This window comes from Mustela nigripes, chromosome 12, assembly GCF_022355385.1.
Source record: "Mustela nigripes isolate SB6536 chromosome 12, MUSNIG.SB6536, whole genome shotgun sequence".
Lineage (NCBI taxonomy): Eukaryota > Metazoa > Chordata > Mammalia > Carnivora > Mustelidae > Mustela > Mustela nigripes.
The window spans coordinates 69,526,755-69,547,304 of NC_081568.1; the positions used below are offsets into that span (position 1 = coordinate 69,526,755).

A 20,550-nucleotide genomic window follows, 5' to 3' on the forward strand; every position below is an offset into this window, starting at 1 on the left:
TTAACCAACTGAGCCACCCAGGCGTCCCTATTTTAGTGCTTCTAAGCTGAGTGCATATATATTATAAATGCTCTATCTTCTTCATAAATTGACCACTTTATTGTGTATTGCCCTTCTCCATCTTTCATTACATTCTTGTTTCAAAGTCCATTTTGTGTCTGATAGGAGTAGAGCTACACCAACTTTCTTTTCATTTCCATTTGCATGGAATATCTTTTTCCAACCCTCTACTCTCGGTCTGTGTGTGTCCTTATTCTTTTTTTTTTTTTAAAGATTTTATTTATTTATTTGACAGAGAGAGATCACAAGTAGGCAGAGAGGCAGGCAGAGAGAGAGGAAGGGAAACAGGCTCCCTGCCGAGCAGAGAGCCAGATGCGGGACTTGATCCCAGGACCCTAAGATCATGACCTGAGCTGAAGGCAGTGGCTTAACCCACTTAGCCACCCAAGTGCCCTGTGTGTCCTTATTCTGAAGTGAGTCTCTTATAGCCAGCATACAGGTTAAGTCTTTTTTTTTTTTAATCCATTCAGCCACTCTATGTGTTCTGACTGGAGAATCAGTTCATTTACTTTAAAAAAATTACTGATAGGTGTGTGCTTATTGCCATTTTATTCATTGTTTTCTGGTTGGTTTTGTAGTTCCTCTCTGTTCCTTTCTTTTTTTCTTCACTTGTGTTAACATTCTTCATATAACTTTCTCAGTGTCATGTTTAGATTTTTTTTTTTCATTTTCTTTCATATATTTACCATAAGTTTTTGCTTTGTGGTTACCATGAAGTTCACATATAACAACCTCTGACTATAAGTCTATTTTAAGTTGACAGCAACTCACACTTGAATATATTCCAAAACTGTACATCTTTATTCACTCCACAATGTTTTATGTTTTTGACACTATAGTTAACATATTTTTACTTTATATATCCTTTAGTAAGTTATTATAGTTTTAGTTTTGTCTCTTGACCTTCACACTAGTTTTATAAGTGATTAAACCATCACCTTTATTGTATATTTACCTTTTCCAGTAAGATTTTTATTTTACTCTTTTTTTTACCATTAATTAGTGCCATTTACTGTGAGCTTAAAGAAATTCCTTCAATATGTCTTGTAAAGCTGATTTAGTTGTGATGAACTCCATTAGCTTTTGCATAACTGAAAAATTACTACTCTAAAAGATAACCTTTCCAGGTATTCTTGGTTGCAAATTTTTCCTTTTATTACTTTGAATATATCATACCACTCTCTTATGACCTGGAAAGTTTCTGCTGAAAAATCTGCTAATAGTATTATGGGGTTTCCCTTGTATATAAAGTACTGTTTTCTCTTGATGGTTTTAAGTATCTCTTTAACTTTTGACATTTTAATTATAATTAAAATGGTGTATTCTCTTTATCTTATTTGAGATCCTGGTAGATCTCTTTATCTTATTTGGAACTCTCTAGGATTCCTGGACCTGCGTGCTTATTTACCTCCCCATACAGAGGAAGTTTTCACCATTATTTCTTCAAATAAATTTTTTGCCCCTTTCTCGCCCTCTCTTTCTAGGACCTTTATAATGACACAAAGGTCCCTTAAGGTATCTTTACTTTTTAAAATTCTTTTTTGCAGCTGTCTGGGTGAGTCTCATTGCTTCGTCTTCCAGTTCAGTAATCCATTCTTCTGCTTCATCCAGTCTGCTGTTGAAATCCTAATATATTTTCCAGTGCAGTTACTGTATTTTTCAACTCTGTGACTTCTGTATGCTACTTTCTTATATATCCTACATTTTTTAAAGTTCTCACGGTGTTCATCCATTTCCCTCCTAAATTCAGTAAACATATTTAGAACTATTACTTTGAATCCTTTATCAGGTAGTTTGCTTACCTACATTTCAGTGAAGTCTTTTCTTTTTTTTTTTTTTTTTAAGTAGGCACCATGCACAGCAATGGAGCCCAGTGAAGTCGTTTTCTGAAGTTCTGTCTTGTTCTTTGATTAGAACATATTTCTCTGTCTAATCATTTTACCTGGTTCTCTCCGTTTATTCTTTGTATTCAGTGTAACAGCTACCTCTCACAGTCTTGCAAGAGTGGTCTTTTGCAGGAAATAACCTGTGGGGCCAAAAACTGCAATCTCCATCCCACCCAGAAATCAGAACTTGGCATTCAAAGGGCATCCCCCATGTGGACTGAGCACAACAATCAGCTATGAAGCTGCAGTGTGGCGACTGAGGTACACTTGCCCAGCTGACTATGGCATAGAGAGGCAGGGAACTTGCCCAATCAGCTGTAGTGCAACTGGAGCTCAAAGGTTTATGAGATGCTTGCAGGTTGGCTATAACATGGCACATGGGGGTGGGGTGCACCCACCCACGCTAGCAGGTTAAAAAGGAGATTGCCAAAATGGGGCCTACCAAAGCTAGCATGAGCAAGGGGGAATGAGATGACAAAAGTAGTACCTACCAGCAATTCTGTTCCCAGAGAGAGTCCGAACAGGTTCCTGCCTTTCTGGCAGTCCTTTTAAGATTAAAGATTAAAACTTTCTCCTTCATATAATAGTCTACGCGCTTTTCAGTATGCTCATTTTTGCTGGGTCCTGGGGCAAGTGGTCTGTGCACACAAGCCCTTTAAGAGAAGGGTTCTCCTTCTCCATTCCTTATAGTTCATTCTTCAGTTCTCCTAGACATAATCCCCACTGGTCTTACATTTTGGGGGCTTGTTTCGATGGTGCAGGATCCAAGGGTTGGCACAAGGGAAAGATCCCTACTCGGGGAAAAGATTGCTCCTCCTTGCTCCTCAAGGAAAAGATTAAGATCCCTCCTGATTTGGGGTCACCGTACAGAGAATGCAGTTTTTGGCAAGAGTGTAGCCCTGCCTCTCCTCATCTCGGCATGGTCCTTTTATCCTTTGCTGAGGAGGCACTGTTCATGTAGTTTTCAGATCTTTTTCAGAAGAAATTATTCCAAATGTAGCTGCAGATGTGTTGTGTCCATGAGAAGAGGCAAGTTCAGGATCTTCCTATACCTCTATCTTAAACTGTCACTTTGAGGTACAAGTTTTATAAACTGAAGCTGTATTTTTCAGTTACCTGTTTTCTTTCAATAAACACGGCTCTGAAAAACAAATCTAATACTACCGCTTAGACAAAGAAAAACAAACATATTAACAATAAAATATATTTGCATTTCTTACTGGAAAGTTAGACTCTTAAGGACCAAACACTGCTACCAAAGAGGATTAATATGTAATTACTTACAATTCTCAGCTTCCCACATTAATAAGAAAGATATGATCCCACAGGATTCTCTGTAAAGAATACTAAAACTTTCAGGGCACCTAGATGGCTCAGTCGGTTAAAGATCTGCCTTCAGCTCATGATCCCAGGGTCCTGGGACTGAGCCCCACATGGAGCTTCTTGCTCAGCAGGGAGCCTGCTTCTCACTCTCCCTGCCACCTGCCTGCTTGTGCTCTGACAAATAAATAAATAAAAGCTTAAAGCTTTATTAAAAGCTTACCATTTCTAATACAGCATTAAAAGATACAATTTATGGAAAGGTGGTTTTTTTTTAAGTAACAAAAGACCTTGTAAATGCAGCAAATCTTTAAAAATGACATTGATAAAGCAAAATTTCTGAAATACAGTTCTTACAAATATTGACAATAGTAAAAAGCCAGCTTAAGAACTTCAGAAGCTTGGGGCCCCTGGGTGGTCCAGTTGGTTAAGCATCTGACTTGATTTCAGTACAAGTCACAATCTCAGGGTCAGGGGACTGAGACCCACAATGGGCTCTAGGCTCAACCTGGAGTGTGGTTGGGACTGTCTCTCCCCCCGCTGCCTCTGCCCCTCTCCCAACCTGCACTTAGCGCTTTCTCCCTCTCACTCACTCTCAAAGTAAACAGATAAACTCTTTAAGAAAGAAAAGAACTTCAGGGGCACTTAGGTGGCTCAGTCAGTTAAGGGTCTGCCTTGAGCTCAGGTCATGATCCCAGGGTCCTGAGATCAAGCCACATGGAGGGTTCCTAGCTCAGTGGGAAACCTGTTTCTCCCTATTCCTCTGCCTGCTGCTCCCCCACTTGTGTATGTTCTCACTCAAATAAATAAATCTTAAAAAAAAAAAAAAAAAAAAAACTTCAGAAGCTTGCTTAAAATGTGACATAAAATCAGATACTGAAAGTGAAAAAATAACACAGTACTAAAGACTTTCTCCTAGAAAAAAAAGCTGTAGCAGTGAAGCCATTTCTCACCTCTCATTTACTCCACATCTATCTTCATCTTTCTCACTTTCTCCCCCAAACATGCCCATCTCAAAAAAAAAAAAAAGGTCACCAGTTATCTCCAACTCCACAGATCAATAGATACTTTTTTTCTGTTTGTCATCTCATAAGACCTGTCAGCAATCAGCATACAGAAAACAGTACATCACATTATCATTTTTTAAACACTTTCCCTTTGGAGCTGTCCTACCACCACACAACCCTGGCTTTCCCAATGTTTCTCTTGCCATTTTCTTCTCTGTAGACTTTCCTCTCCTACACCTGTACATTTTAAATTTCCTCAGAGCAAAGACCTGCTCTTTCCAATACATCTAGCTACAGATCTAGATGATCTCATCCATTCCCTTAGTCTTAATAGTGACCATATTCTATCTCCGGTCCCAATTCTCCTGTGAATCAACCTCTGGTGTGAACTCCACATTTACTTTATTACTGTCAATCTCTAAGCAGGTAACTCTCTCTAGCAAGTAAAACTAAAACAAATGTCCAAAAGAGAACTTTTGACTCTCTCCCTCTGCCCTTGAAATTATTTCATACGTCCATTCTATAAATATTTACTGAGCATATGTTCAAGCACTGTGCTGTATACTGGCACAACAATGTGTACTTGGGTAAGACAGATGGTAAGTTATAAAATAAGCTATGAAGAGTACAAAATGTGTGTGATAAAGAATAGAGAAGAAGGCTGCTACTTGTGATAGGCTAGTCAAGTCATACTTCCACAGTCTTATATTCTCTCCCTCAGAAAATCGCATCTATTTAGGGGTTCCAGTCCAAAACCTAGGTATCTGTTCCCCATAAACAATCCAAGAGGTCAATCTACTGGGTTCTAACTTCAAAATCTACCTTGAAGTTGACGAGAACTCAAGCAAAGAAGAGAGATATGGACAAATAATGACAACTGCAATAGATGTCACAGAAGGAAATACAAAACTATGGAAGAAAATATCAGTGAAACCTAACTCACTCTGGGAGAAATAAGAAAAGGTTTCCTGGAGGAAGGATACCTAGGTTAACTCCAGATGATCACTACAAAAAGCCAAACAAAAAAAGAACAGAAGACTATGCCAAGAAGAGGGAACAGCACAGCATGGAACATCACTGAATCTAAAACATGTTCAGGGCCATAACAGGGAGAAGGGATTAATACAAGGCCAAAAGAAAGCACAAGTTACCAAAGATTAAAGAGATCATGTCACAAGGGCACAGAAATCAACTTTAAAAGTCTCCTACTGGCCAAATATGGGACAATTTGACTATAATAGATTAAAACACAAGCTTGTGATGATACCAAAAAATGACAAAGTGAAAACCTTCACTAAACAACTCATTATAAATTATTCTGACACATTACAAAAGGGAAACTATCAAACTTACATGCTACCTTTCCTGTACAGGTGGTAAGAGAAATTTCACCAAAACAGGTGGTAAGAGAAATTTCTTCTAGGAAATAAATGCAGGAGGAATTAAACAATCAGGGTATCACCATTTTATAACCCCTGATAAGATAATGGATTCAGAAAATAATCAACAAAAGATGCTAAAACAATTAGGGAAAGGGAAATCTTAAAATGTAAGAACAAGGCTGACAACACTATTCACCAAACTTAGCATCACTAAAGGGAAACCAACCAGACACCATGTAACTCTAATGGGTAGGAAATTCACAACAAACATCTATGAGATATTTTTATTTTAAAAAAAAAAAAAAACCTGAATCTAATAAAATATCTACCAGCTTTCTAGATATAGAGGTAAGTTATAGCAGTGGTTCTCAAACTTTAGCATCAGAATAACCTAAAGGAGGCTTATTAAAACACAGAATGCTGGGTGCACTGAATTAGAGTAAACCATAAGGAAGCAAAGAGCCATATAAAGAATGTGAGAAACCTTATAAGAAAAATAACCCAGTTTCAATAAGAAATCATATTTTAAAAGGTGGGGGAGGCTGTTATAGAAAAAAATTACTTAAGCAACATAACTGCAAATGTAATATGCAGACTCTAAAGATTCTTGAATTAACAGGGGCGCCTGTGGATAGTTGATGGGGTTAAGCATCTGAGTCTTGATTTCAACTCAGGTCATATCTCAGGGTCATGAGATGGAGACCCTATAGGGCTCCATGCCGGGCATGGAGCCTGCTTAAGATTCTCTCTCTCCCTCTGCTCCTTTCCCCTTCCCTCCTCCCCGACCTCCCTCTCCACCCCCCCCAAAAAAGATTCTAAGTCAAACAAATCCACTATAAAAAGAGATCTTGAAACAACTGAGAAAATATTAATATAATCTAAGAATAGATCATATTAAGGGAATTTTTGTTAAGCATAATAATAGAATGATGGCTCAGTTTTTAAAAACCTTACGTTAATTAGGGGGAAAAAATCAAGGCTACAGACTGCAAAAGTCATACAATACGGGCCACTTTAAGGAGTTTGGGCCTAAACTGAATGGTTTTACACATAAGCATAGAATCATCATATTTACAACTTCTGGTTCCTGAATGTCATGTGCTAAGCACTGCATTAAGTACTTAACATGACTTATCTCTTTGAATCCTTAAAATAACTCTGTAATGCAGATATTAAATTCTATACCATTTTGCAGGCTGATCATAATCAGAATTTGCATTCTTTAAAGGATAAAGTGTTCAGAATACTTTGGAGCATGACAAGAGTGATGGAAAAAAGAACAATTAAGAGATTGTTACAACAATATAAGAATTTCTGGTAAAAGCAAATGCTCATGCATTACGAATAGAACAAAAATACAGCAATTTTTTAACAAAACATGAATTATGTCCTACAGACATTTAATTCTGAAACAAACTTCTTCACCAATTAGACATTTTTCAAAGAATTTTATTTTTGAAGCAATCATTTTGTATGTACATTTTATATGTATTTACTGGACTTACAGTTAATTCTTTCTTTCACTACAAAGTGGCCTGATGGAAAAAACGTCAAACAGTATGTTCTCCTAGAAACCACCTTCCTTCCCAAATCCTCAAAAATATGAAAGCAAGTTACTGTTTTAATTCTATAAATTACTGAAATAACATCCCTGTGATATCCTTCACACGCCTGTCAGCTCAAGAAGCTTAGATAAGACAAACACACAGAAATCAATACAGTAATGACCTTTTATAAAAGTGACAACTGAAGGGAAAGGAGTGAACCCAGACCACCTTTTCCAATGGGGTGACCATGAAAGACTATTTCAAGGCTAAAGCTTCATTCATATCAAAAGTCTCTCCTATCTCAGAGCCCTACTGTGACTTATTACCACTGGGCCTTGTATGTTGCTAACTCTAGGAACAGACTCTTGGATGCTGAGCTATAGGTTAATTGCCAAAGGCTGTGTCCAAGTCAGATTCAACAACTTAAACTAAGTATACCAAAACAAAACCCAAAAAAGTTTCTAGAAAGGAAAGCATGGTATACTGGAATGAAATTTTAATCTACTCTAAAACCTGAGTTACATCATTTGTTATTAGGGAAATGCAAATTAAAACCACAATAAGGGGTGTGCCTGGGTAGCTCAGTGGGTTAAGCAATGGACTCTTGGTTTTGGCTTGGGTCCAGATCTTGGGTGTCATGAGATCAAGCCCCATATTGGGCTCTGCACTCAGGAAGGAATCTGCCTGGGATTCTCTCTCCCTCTCTGTCTGCCCCTCCCAGTTGTGCATGCTCTTTCCCTCCAAAATAAATAAATAAATCTTAAAAACACACACACAAGATCAACAAGATTCCACAACATCCACGAGAATGGCTATAATCAAGAAGTCTCAAAAATGGTCAACGTGGTAAACATTATTAGGTGTTTTTCACAATACAAAAAAATCTTAATTAAAAAAATAGACTAACGGATACCAGGTATTGGGGAAGACATGGAACAATCATAACCTTCACACACTGCTCATGATACAACTACTTCAGAAAAGTTGGGCAATTTTTTTGGAAGTATATACTTTGCATATGACCCAGTAATCCCACTCCTCGGTAACCATCCAAGAGAAATGAAAGCATATGTCTGCATAAAGATCTGCATACAAATGTTCACAGCAGCATTGTTCTTCACAGCCCAAATCTGAGAACAACCCAAAGATCTGTCAATAGGTAGTAAATGGATAAAGAAATTGTATTATACCCATACAATGGAATACTACTCAGCAATAAAACTGAAGAAACTGATAAGTGCAACTGAAATAAATCCCCAAAATCATCACTGATGATGATGAGTTAAAATAAGCCAGACAGAAAAGACTATAAACATGATCACATTTATAGGAAACTCTAGAAAAGTCAAAACTTCACTCATTAGAGCAGATCACTGACTGCCCTGAATGAGGATGGGTTAAGAACTGACTACAGAGGGTCATGAGGGAACTTCTGGGGGGATGGAGGTGTTCTAAAACTTCACTGGGGTGGTGTACGAAACTGTAAACATGTAACAAAATTCAAAGAACTGTGCACTTAGAATGGCTTAATTTTACTGTATGTTAATTATAGCTCAATGAAGTTGTTTAAAAAAATTACAAGGATTCCTAGGTGGCTCAATTCATTAAATACCTGCCTTCAGCTTGGGTCATGATCCCACGGTCCTGGGATCTAGTCCTGGACTGGGCTGCTTGTACAGCAGGAAGCCTGCTTCTCCCTCTGCCTGCCACTCCCCCTGCTTGTGTTCTCTCTCTCTCTCTCTAAAACAAATAAAATCTTAAAAAAAGAAAAAAATGACCTGGGTTACCTAGATCTTCAAGTTACCACCTGTGTGATGCTAACTAGTTTTCATTTTCTCACACGTCCACTTGCGCACATTTTATTTTTTTAAAGCAATCACTTCTAAATCATACTGCACTTACTGGGCTTATACATAATTCTTATTTCCACTGGAAAAAGGATCATATAGTTATCTACACTTTCTCTCTCTCACAAGGTTGTTGTGAAATATCACATGAGATAACTAATAAGAAAGTGCTTAGGCAACTCTAAAGTAGTGTTACACAACTATATAGTAGGCTTTACGTTTTTTAAAAATAGACATGAAAAATTTTTTTCATATGTATGACTTCAGACCCTTGGAAACTTGAGTACCCTAAAGTCAATCTTTGCCCAGAAATAGAAAGCCTAATCAAGTGTCACCTTTTTAATATCCTCAACCTGCTTTGTACTGACTCCTGATTTACTGAATGTCTCAACGCAGTATTATCCAGACTACACTTTCGTTTTTCAAGAGAAAATCAGTAAAGAAGTGTTTTTAAAAATTCATTTGATGAGTATGGCCTGACATTTATTTCCCAGTGGAAAAGACCCAAATCTAGAAAACTGTTTTATTAAACATTTTTCCAAGATGTTCACATCGTGATTTTTCCTCTAAAAGTTAGTTCTTTCCATTTAGTATTACAATTCTACACGTATTACTTACTGAGTGTTTAGTAATGTGACCTCCATTACCAAGAGAGGGTGAATAATTTTAAGGATATGAAAACCGGTTACCAGTGTGGTACAGTCATTTCAAACTTTGGCCTGTTGCAATTTTAACAGACTCTCATTTTTTCCTACTACTACTGAACAACTGGGCTCTTTGCTGTCCTACCAGGTTTGAGTGATATGTGACATTTAGCCTAGTTATACTTAACAAGTTTCCACACCGCAGCAAGTATGAAGTATGAAGGCTATGTGAAAGACATCATCTCTACTTCAAACGTGGTTTGGCGAAACCACATGAATTCAATTTTACCTTGAATTCATGATTCTACTACATTGTCTTACAATTCCAGTTAAGTTTTTCTACCAGCAACAGGTACTGCAACCAAAAATTAATAAAGCCTTTACTACCACAAAATACTTCGCTATCGTTTTCAATTTTTAAAGACCCCTTTCTGGTAACAGTTGTAAGAGGATGATTCCATGGTCAGTTCTAACGCCGTGCTTCCTCTGATTCGTTCCTGCTCTAGTCTAGTCAGTAGTAACCATAACCTCTTAGGTTTCACCTTTCTCCTTCGATAACAATTAAGACCGCTCGTTCCGGTAACTGCACACCTCCAATATTAGTTTCCAAGAAACTAGAAAGAACGGCACCTTGCCTACTCGTTCCTCCAGCCCTCTACCCTTAGAAGGTTGCACAAAACGGGCAGCTCTCCCCCACAACAGCAAGCAGGCTGGAATGAAGCACCCACAGAGCGACTGGCCTCGAGTAGGAGGGGATAACTTCTGGGCCCCGAGGACTGCGGCTGAGGTCCAGCCCAGCCCGCTCCCAACTCTACTCGCTGCCAGAAAGGAGTGTGGACCCTACGCTCAGGCCGCGGTGCTCGGTGGGGAAGGCACAGCCGCGTGTGGCAGCGGGGCAGGACGTAAACAAACCGGCCAGGAGGAGGGGGAAGGGGCAAGAGCTGGGCTGGGGGTGGTGGGCCGAAGAGGACCTCCCTCCAATCCCCAGCTCAGGTCCGCAGCTGCCCAGCCGCTCCCCAGCCGGGCCCAGGTCCCAATCCCGGCGCGGCGCGGCCGCGCGGGCAGGAATGCCAAAGGCCCCTGCACATCTGGAGCCCGGAGCCCACAAGGCCACCGGCTCGGCTCCCCCACACCCCGCAGCGCCCTACCTGAACGCGCAATCTGGGTCCCGCGCGTCCCGACCGGGCGCGCCTAGCCCGCTCCTCTTGCTGAAGAGCTTCTGGAACAGTGTTGGAGCCATGCTGACCACGGCCAAACCAGGGTCGCTCCTTAGGGCGCTCGCTAGGCCCCCGCTCCTAGAGCCGCCCCGCCACCCCCATGAGCGCCTCAGTCATATGACAGAAATTAGTCACTTCAAACGGCCACGGCGCGCGGGGCGGGGCGCGAGGCAAGGCCGGCGTTCATTGGCTGGCGGTGAGCCGCATCACGTGGCGCCGCACCGAGCGGGGAGCGGGGGGTAAGGCGGAGGCGTAGGGCGGAGTTCGCCCCCATAGGCTGACTAGTGGATTCCCTCACGTGGCAGCTCACGGGGCGTGGTGTGCAAGGAAAGGAGGGGAGGGGCGGGGAGTAGAGCTGCCTGGGGAAGAAGAGGGGGAACGCGCTCAGCTCGGGGTTGTTGTGCGTGACGTTGTCTGCTGCTCTCTGAGGCTACGGTGGGGTGGTGCGGGAACAACGCCCGGTACTTTGGAATGCAGAAAGCTTCCTCTTCCGGCAGCCACGACCGAGATGCTTAGAGCTCCAAGGCTGCCGACCCTCGCCTGCCATCCTTTCCTCAGCCTCCGAGGTTTCGCACCTCCGTCGCGCTTCTGGCCGGTCCAGCGGACCCCTGAGCAGAAAAGGCGCGCGACCTAGTCTGGACTTTGCGTGCGGGGGCCACTGGCCTGCCAGTGCAGGGCCGCGAGGGGTGTGGGCTCAGAGTTTGGCGGCGCGCGGCTGGTGGAGAGCCCTGCCCAAACACTCGCCACAGCTTTGACCTCCAGCAGGAAAGGCCTCGGCCAGGATCTTCGGGCGGGCAGCCGCCTTCAGCGTTTCTCACTACCCTAACGATAGGATTTAAGCTCTATCTGAACGCCTAGGTAGGTAGGGAGAGGGGAATTCCACGGTGGAAATATAAACAAATGGATTCGATATGAGAAAAAGCGCATTACAAGGGTGGGGGGGAGAACATTGCTCAAAAATGACCTTACACTCTTTTTAAACCCGGGACGCCAAATTTTATCAGGATTCAGATCAAAGTGGTCTTGCAAATTTTCAGCACCATTTATTAACCCACTCCCCTCCAGAATTGGAGTTTCATACTGTAGGATAAAATTCTCTGGTAAATATGGATGTCAAGAAATAACTGGTATGTGGTTTTAAGGATAGATTTTAAAAAAAAAACTTGTCGAATATTTCATTTAATTAAGCAGACAATGTATTTTCCTTGAGTGGCTACCAACTTCCACTAATTTGCAGCTAGAGTTTAAACTATAAAATAAGTGGCCATATATATGTATGTATGTATGTATTTATTTATTTATTTGAGAGGAGAAAGAGCACCAGTAGGTAGGAAGGGCAAAGGGAGAGGGAGAAGCAGACTCCCTGCTGAGCTGGGAGCCCAATGAGGCTTAATCCTAGGACCCTGAGATCAGGACCTGAGCCACCCACATGCCTTAAGAAATTAATTTATTAATTCCACAAATGCTTAAGTGCCCTTGGTCCAGGTACTGGGGATCCAAAGTAAACACAAAGTCAAAGCTAACTTTCTATATAAGGAGATAATAAATAACTAAACAAGGTAATGAGAGCTAAGCAATGAAATGAGGGAGTGGGGAAGGTCTCTGTGAGAAGGTGACATTTGAGGTTCTCAGGTTAAGATTCATTCATAACTTCACTAGTGGCACATTGCCCAAGCTCCAAAACTTACTGGGCAATACAGATTCAAAACAGCAGGAATATGCTCTGTGTAAAGATAATCCTCTGATTCTGACACCAAACAAGGAAAGATTTTTAATAAGGCAAAATGAATTATGTGTACAGTTAACCTTTGGACAAGGTGGGGGCAAGGAGCCCCAACCCCTGCAACTCAAAAACCCAAGTATAACTTAGACTCCCCCAAAATTTAACTACTTAAAGCCTACAGTTGACCAGAAGCCTTATTGATAACATAAACAGTTAACACAAAGCATGTATTATATAAGCATGTATTACATAATGTTTTCTTATGACAAAGTAAGCTAGTGAAAAGAAAATAATAAAATCATAACGGAAATACATTTATAGTAACAAGCTGTAAAAATCTACATAGAATCTACACAGTTCAAACTATTTCCCACCCACCTACCCCCAAAAGATGTGAACATGCAATAAAATTTTTGTTAACAAAAAATGAAGTCAATGCAATTTTTAAAGTGAGAATATGCACATCCTATAAATCAATTAATCATTTGGGAATGTTTTATTTTGCCCTTATACTAGCAAGTTACACTAAATGATTTCAAGTGGAAACAATCTCAAGCCTGTATATACAGAACCCTTGACACTGAGAATTCATGGCTTGTTCATGGCTGGCACAGAGAAGAGTGTTTCCTTGTTCCCTCAGAAGTAAGTTTCTAAAAACAATAATCTTGTATGCTTTCATCTTGGGAAAAAGTTACTTCATGGGATAATTATAGATATTAATAGTAAGGGAAAGAACATTACTGCTTGCATAAGAGATACTTCGTTTTACTATTCTCTAATCATATAATAATTTCATTTCTATAGTTTCATTTAGCCTTATGTTTGAAAGGTACAGAAAAACTAGCTTTCATTCATCATATTTCCTTTATGTGGCAGGGTAATATTCAAATTACAGAATAAGAAAGCACTAATATGATACAAGTTTGTTATAAAAGAAGACAAGTTACTTAATTATGCAGACTACATTGAAAATAATTTCCAATAATATAAAAGACAAGGGCACTCTCTTCTGGTTACAGATACAGGGAAAGGTGGCAATAAAATTGGAATATTGCTCTCTCAAACATATGCTAATAAGCATGCCTCAATTGTGTTAAATTTTCCTAAAACAAGTTAAGTTTTCACTGTCACAGAACAAGACATTCAGAATCTAGATCACTGCCTGAAGGACTCAGGGTACCTCATTGGTTTTTTGTTGCTATTGTTTTGTTTCGTTTAAGATTTTTAATTTATTTGTTAGAGAGAGAGAAAGAGTTTGTGCATGAGCAGGGGGAGGGGCAGACGGAGAGGGAGAAGCAGACTCCCTGCTGAGCATAGAGCCTGATGTGGAACTTGTTCTGGGGATACTGAGATCATGACCTGAGTTGAAGGCAGACACTTAACCAACTGAGCCACCCAGGCACTCCAGTATCTCAGTTTTAAAAACTCTTAAACCAATTGATGGTTTACTGCTATATGATAAAGGAATGGCAGTTGTTAGAGACACCAGAAAACCAAAACATTCGTTTATTCAACCAAATATTTCTTGAGGTCTCTAAGGTCTGCTGTAGGAACTGAGGACATTGTGCTAAACACAGAAGTCCCTACTCTTGAGAACTTAGTTCTCAGTGGGAACAGGCAAAATAAACAAGATGTTTGCAAGCTGTGCTAGGAGCTAGGAACAAAATAGTTGATATCAAGCATCTGGTGAAGGCCAGATTTACACAGGGTGGTCAGGACAGCCTTCTCAAAAGGTGTGGGATTTAAATTAAGGTCTAAACAATGAAAAGGAACCGGCAGTGGGAAGAAGGTGACAAAGAACATTCTGGCAAAGAGAAGAAATTACACAGGCTCTGAGGCAGGAATGGGTTTGACTTGTTTGAAGAAGAAAAAAGAGGCCAGAAGAGCTGAGTATACTCTCGGAAGATGAAGATGTTTGAGAGGCGGTTACAAAGACATAGGGAGTATTATGTACCACATTATGTAGGTACCTTATAAATCATGGCAAAGAGGTTAGATTAAATGTGATGGGAGCTATTGCAAGATTTTAAAACAGGAAAAGGACATGCTCCAATTAATGACTCTAGAAGATTACTCTGGCTGCTTTGAGGAGAACGTATTATAAAAGATTGAGAATGAAAGCAGAGAAAGTGTATAGGAGGCTACTGTGCGTTTTCAGTGAAAGTGGAAGATGACTAATGAGTATTCTGGAGATATAGCCAACAGGACTTCTGACAGAAGTGAGGGAAAGAAAAACAAAGGATTAGTTTCTAGATTTTTCCCTTAAGCAACTAAATGGAAGTCATTTTCCAATAGAATGACTAGGAAAAGCACAGGTTTGAAAAAGAAAATCAAGTGTAATAAGTTTGGATATATTGAGTTTGAATTGTCTTTTAGATATCCATGTAGAGATTCTGAGTAGAATATATGGGGAGAAGACAGGATTGGAAAGATAAATTTTGGAGGCATTTAAAATAATGGAATGGAGGGGCACCTGGGTGGCTCAGTGGGTTAAAGCCTCTGTCTTCAGCTTAGGTCATGATCCTGGAATCATGGTCAATGGGATCGAGCCCCGCATTGGGCTCTCTGCTTAGCAGGGAGCCTGCTTCCCCCACCCCCGCCTGTCTCTGTGCCTGCTTGTGATCTCTGTCTGTCAAATACATAAATAAAATTTTAAAATAATGGAATGGAGGAGTTCACCTAGGGAGAATGTATATGTGGAGAAGGGGGTCCAGGACTAAGATTCGATGAGGACAACACTTATAGGTCTTGAAGAAAAGGATCCAGCAAAGAATAAGGAGAAAAGAAAATATGTCCAAAAGGAGGAAAGGATCAACTGTGTTGGATGTCACTGAAAATTTAAGTGTCCATTAGATTTCTCAGCAGGGACATCTTGACAAGAGTAATTTCAGTGGACTCATGTGAGCAAAAACCTGAATGGAGTGTGTTCAAAAAAATAAAGAGTAGAAAGGAAGTGGTAAAGCAAATATAAGCCATTCCTCTGTTTTACTGAGATAGGGAGCAGAGAAATGAGGAGTGAGAGGAGATAGGGAGAAGGAATATTGTTTTTCTTTTTTCAAAACAGAAGATATTAGAGAATTTTGTATTCTAATGGAAACAATCAAAAGGAGATAATGGGGCACCTCAGTGGCTCGGTGGATTAAGTGTCAACTTTTTTTTTTTAAGATTTTATTTATTTATTTGACAGACAGAGATCACAAGTAGGCAGAGAGGCAGGCAGAGAGAGAGGGGGAAGCAGGCTCCCCGCTGAGCAGAGAGCCCGATGTGGGACTCGATCCCAGGACCCTGAGATCATGACCTGAGCCGAAGGCAGAGGCTTAACCCACTGAGCCACCCAGGCACCCCGAGTGTCAACTCTTGATTTCAGCTCAGCTCATAATCTCAGAGTTGTGAGATCAAGCTCCATGTGGGGGTCCATGCTCAGCAAGGAGTCTGCTTAAGATTTTTTCCCCCTCCTTCTCTCTCCCCCTCTGTTGCTCCCCCTACTTGTGCTCTCTCTCTCTAAAACAAATTAATTAATTATTTTTTTTAATCTTTTAAAAAAGAGAGAGATGGTGACATCAAGCACCTACTATGTTCTAGGTGCTCAGAGTACAATAACAAGACAGGTAGAGTTCTTGCCCTTAAGAAACCAACAAGTAAAAAAAAAAAAAAAAAAAGAAACCAACAAGTAAACAAAGAGTTATTGCATATTGTGATAAATGCTTTTAAGGAATCAAACTTTTACCTTCAGTATAAAATAAATTGGTTTGAAATTTTCAGAATTCTATTAGACGTATACAAAAGAAGTTCCTTTATATAATGACACATTTCTATGACAAACATTTTTTCAACAAATACTTTTCAGATACTTAATATATTTAATGTGTCTAGCAACTGTGCTAGAACCTGGAAATACACTAATAAACAAGATATAATTATTATACTTGAAGAACTTACAGTGTAGTAGGAAAAAAAAGAATTTGACAGGCAATTTTAGTTCACTGTGACAAATGCTATGAAGTGGCCAAGTGCAGCTGCCATGGGGATACAAAGAAAGACAATTAGCCTTCTGGAGGAATTAAGAAGAATTTTCTGAAGAAAGGAATGAATAGGGATTAAAAATAAAAATAGGAGAAGCTAAAGAAAGGAGGATGTGGGCAGGAGAGTTGTGTTTTGGGCAGATGGAAGAGCACGTGCAAGGCTAGAGGCATGATAAAATATAAAAATTCAGTGACCTATAATGTAATCTAGTGGTAATACTGAACTAGATTAAGAAAAATATGTAAAATAAATGTAAAAGATCATACTTTATTCAGAACACTTTGGAAAGCTACTGAGGGATTTTTTAGCAGAAAACATGATCAGATGAACATTTTAGAAAGTGCCTTCTGGATGCATTGTGGAAAATTAACTATAGGGTACCAAAATAAAGGTTGAGAATCTAGTGGTAAGACTGGTACACAAAACCAAGATAATGCTGGCATGAACTCAGAGAAAGGCCATAGGAATGGAGGGGAATAGAAAATACTAAGGGCTATTTAGGATTCAGGACTAAGTTCATGAATGACTGCCTGTGAGAAAAGAAGAGAAAGGGAGGAGTCATGGATGATATCCAAATTTCTGGCTCAACTTACATGGATGAATTAAGATATCTAACACTGAAACAGAAAATAGAATGGCTTAAAGGGAGAAAATAACTTCAGGTTGGGATATGCTGAATATAGGATACCATAAGAATCCATGGTGTAATGACTAACAAGCATTTGGATATAGAGATCTAGAAGTCTGGGCAGGTCTTAGTTGAGTTGACCAGTCAGGATGCTCTATGTTACACATGATAGAAAAACCAAACTAAACTAGCATAGTTTTAAAAAGAAACTAGTTATCAGAACCAGACCTAACGTAGATGGAAAGTTCAGGTACAGATGCATCCAGGGACAGCAACAATGATCTCAAGAATCCAGTTTCTCTATCAAAGCTCTAATCTCTCTGTGTGAACTCCATTCCCAGGCCTCCATTTGTGGACACAGGTGGCTGCCAGCAGTTTTCCTTTCAGGTAAAATCCATTCAGGTAAAAATCCAAGAGAATAAAGAAAATATCTATATCCCAGCAGTCCCAGGGGGGAAAAAACAAACAAACAAACAACTCTTGATTTTAATACCAGTAGAATTGTTAGGCCTTGGTCCCCCACCTAGTGATCCAATCATTGTGCCAGAGTTGGGAGAGCTATGCTAATCTATGTAAACCATTAATGGCCCACCCCTGGAACTAAGGATGGGATCAATCCCATCTAAGCCATATGCTTGAAATTCAAAACCCGGTCAGGATGGTGGTAGAGGGGAAATGAAACACAATAATGAACAAGTGTAGTTCTTTCACTCAAGAACCTTACAGTCTAGGAAGAAAAAAACAGAATTTGACTGGAAATTAACTATAATTATTATTGTAATTATTATGATTACCATTATGATAAATACTATGAAAATGCTATGATGTGGGCAAGTACAGAATGTTGTGGGAATACAAGGAAAGACAACTAATCCTTTGGGAGACAGATGCAGAGATAATCACTACATATGTCCACTTACATGTATCCATGGCAGTTATAAAGATTTGGGGTCAACTGCACAGAGATGGTACTTGAAATCAGAGTTAGATGAGATTACCCGAGGAGATGAGGTAACATGAGAAGAAGCCCTAGAAGAGAACCCCAGGAAACACCAAAATAAAAGGCTGGACAAAGGAAAATGAGCCTTCAGAAGAAATGGAAGAGAAAGAGCTGGAGATTGGATGAAAGCCTGGAGAGTAATGTTTCTAAGAGATCATTCCTTTCAAGAATAGAGCACTATCATTAGCTGGGAGAGAGAGGTTGGGTAAGATTCAAACTGAAAAATATCCCTTAGATTAGCATCAGGGAGGTTGCTAGTAACTTTGAGGGGTGCAGTGTCAGTGGAGAACCAGAGCTGAACCCAGACTCTGTGTGTGTTGGGCTCAGGGGGAAGAGGAGGAAGGGTTGAGGAGTGAGGGACTGGTGCAAAAGTAGACAGCATTCTTTTTAGGAAATCTGGGTGTAAAAGGGTGAAGCATGGGTATATAGAAGAACATATGGAGTCAAGGAAGGATTTAAGATGTAAGATGGGTCAATATTTTAAAATACAGTTTAGAAAGCAATATTATATTAGAAAAGGTTATAGATAACCTATCTGGAAAGTCTGGGTTTTATGCCTTTCATATAAACACAATATAAGATGAAGAGGCTATTCACAACTGAACAAACCATGATAAATTATACCTTGGAGAGGTGAAAAAACACTCCAGTTAAAATTTTTTAAATATGGGATACCTGGGTGGCTCAGTCAATCAAGCTGTGCCGCCTTCAGGTCAGGTCATGATCCCAGGGTCCTGGGATCAAGTCCCACATTGGGCTCCTTGCTCAGCGGGGATCCTGCTTCTCTCTCTGCCTCTGCCTCCCACTCTGCCTGCTTGTGCTCTCTCTCTCTCTCTCTGACAAATAAATAAATTAATTAAAAAAAATTTTTTTATTGTAAATGACATTACATCTGCCCCTTCATGCATTTTCAACTGTATTTGGGTACTTATGACCTGAGTTTTTTTTTTTTTTCATGAAGTATAATTTGAAAATTTTAAATGCTTAAAAATTATTATTAATCAGTTATATATTGAAGTAAAGAGACCAAGTCCTATTGTTAACTAGTTTTAGATCACAGACAACTTTGAAAATGTGATTAAAAACTATGGACACCCTCTCTCCAGAAGGGAAGAACTGTTTCTGATGCTCTTCTAGGGAGATTGACTGAAAGAATTTTGAGGCCTACCGACAGACAAGAAGTTAAGTGTATAACCTTCTTGTGGGATTTGCTAACAGTAATCCTCTTTGGACCACTCCTGCCTTCTAGATAACCATCAAGTTTATTCTACTTTCCTTCCTTTTAATCATAATAGAAGTCATACCCTCCCCCACTAAGGCTCTTGAATGCCAGTTGTAAATCCTTTTCCCCTCCCATTTTTCCCTATGCTCTAGCTGATAAAACAAAAAAACTGGGCTTAAAATACTTTTGCCTACAAATCCAGGCTCTGTCACTTTCCAAATCATGTCAGCCTCATCTAAGTATATAACTCTTTCTGAGCTAGCTCTATTTTCCGTATCAGCATTATGAAATAAGTGTTTATTTCCTCCAGCCCCACTAGGCCCACCCTAGGAATCAGGTGTCATTCTTTCTCACAGGAACCCACCACCTGATTAGAAACTACCAAGTAATTTGTCCTCTTGCTTTCCACTTGGATGATAAACTCCTTGAAAGTAGGGAGTAGGCCTTCTATTTCATTTCTTCTTCCCCACATTGCTTGTCACATTTCTGCTTTTATAACCATCCCAAGAGTTGCTTTATTGGTTGAGTACGGATTTAAAATCCAGATCTAAATTGGGTTTTAGCCTCCATCTTTCATGGTCTCTTCTACATTTCCTAACAACTTTCCTGTATTTCTCCTCCAGATGAGAGTGTGAAATAGAAATCACAAATAGCTTTGTTAGTGGCTTAAGGCCTTGTCAAATAATTCATAAGAATATCTTCAGGGGTGCCTGAAGCCTCTGCCTTCAGCTCAGGTCATGATCCCAGGCTCCTGGGATCAAGCCCGGCATCGGCGGCATCATCATCATCATCATCATCATCATCATCATCATCACCACCACCAGCAGCACCATCACCACCACCAGCAGCAGCAGCAGCAGCAGCAGTACCACCACCACCACCACCACCACCACCACCACCACCACCACCACCACCACCACCACCACCGGGCTCTCTGCTCAGCAGGGAGCCTTCTCCACTCCCCCAGCCCCCCGACCCCCGCCTGCCTCTTGTGATCTCTGTCTGTCAAATAAATTTTTAAAAATCTTAAAAAAAAAAAAAAAA

General features: G+C 40.1%; 1 protein-coding gene across 2 annotated transcripts in view; it reads right to left on the minus strand.

Moving 5' to 3' along the window:
• Window positions 1-11,019, minus strand: part of FNIP1 (folliculin interacting protein 1) — a 154,218-nt gene extending 143,199 nt beyond the window's left edge. The window contains exon 1 of one of the 2 annotated variants that reach the window (XM_059417513.1): window positions 10,842-11,019. In XM_059417513.1, coding sequence (XP_059273496.1) covers window positions 10,842-10,933 — 92 coding nt within the window. In that variant the 5' untranslated portion in view covers window positions 10,934-11,019. The remainder of the gene's footprint in view (window positions 1-10,841) is intronic. The other variant, XM_059417512.1, reaches the window with a different exon arrangement.
• Between the last annotated feature and the right edge of the window lie 9,531 nt (window positions 11,020-20,550).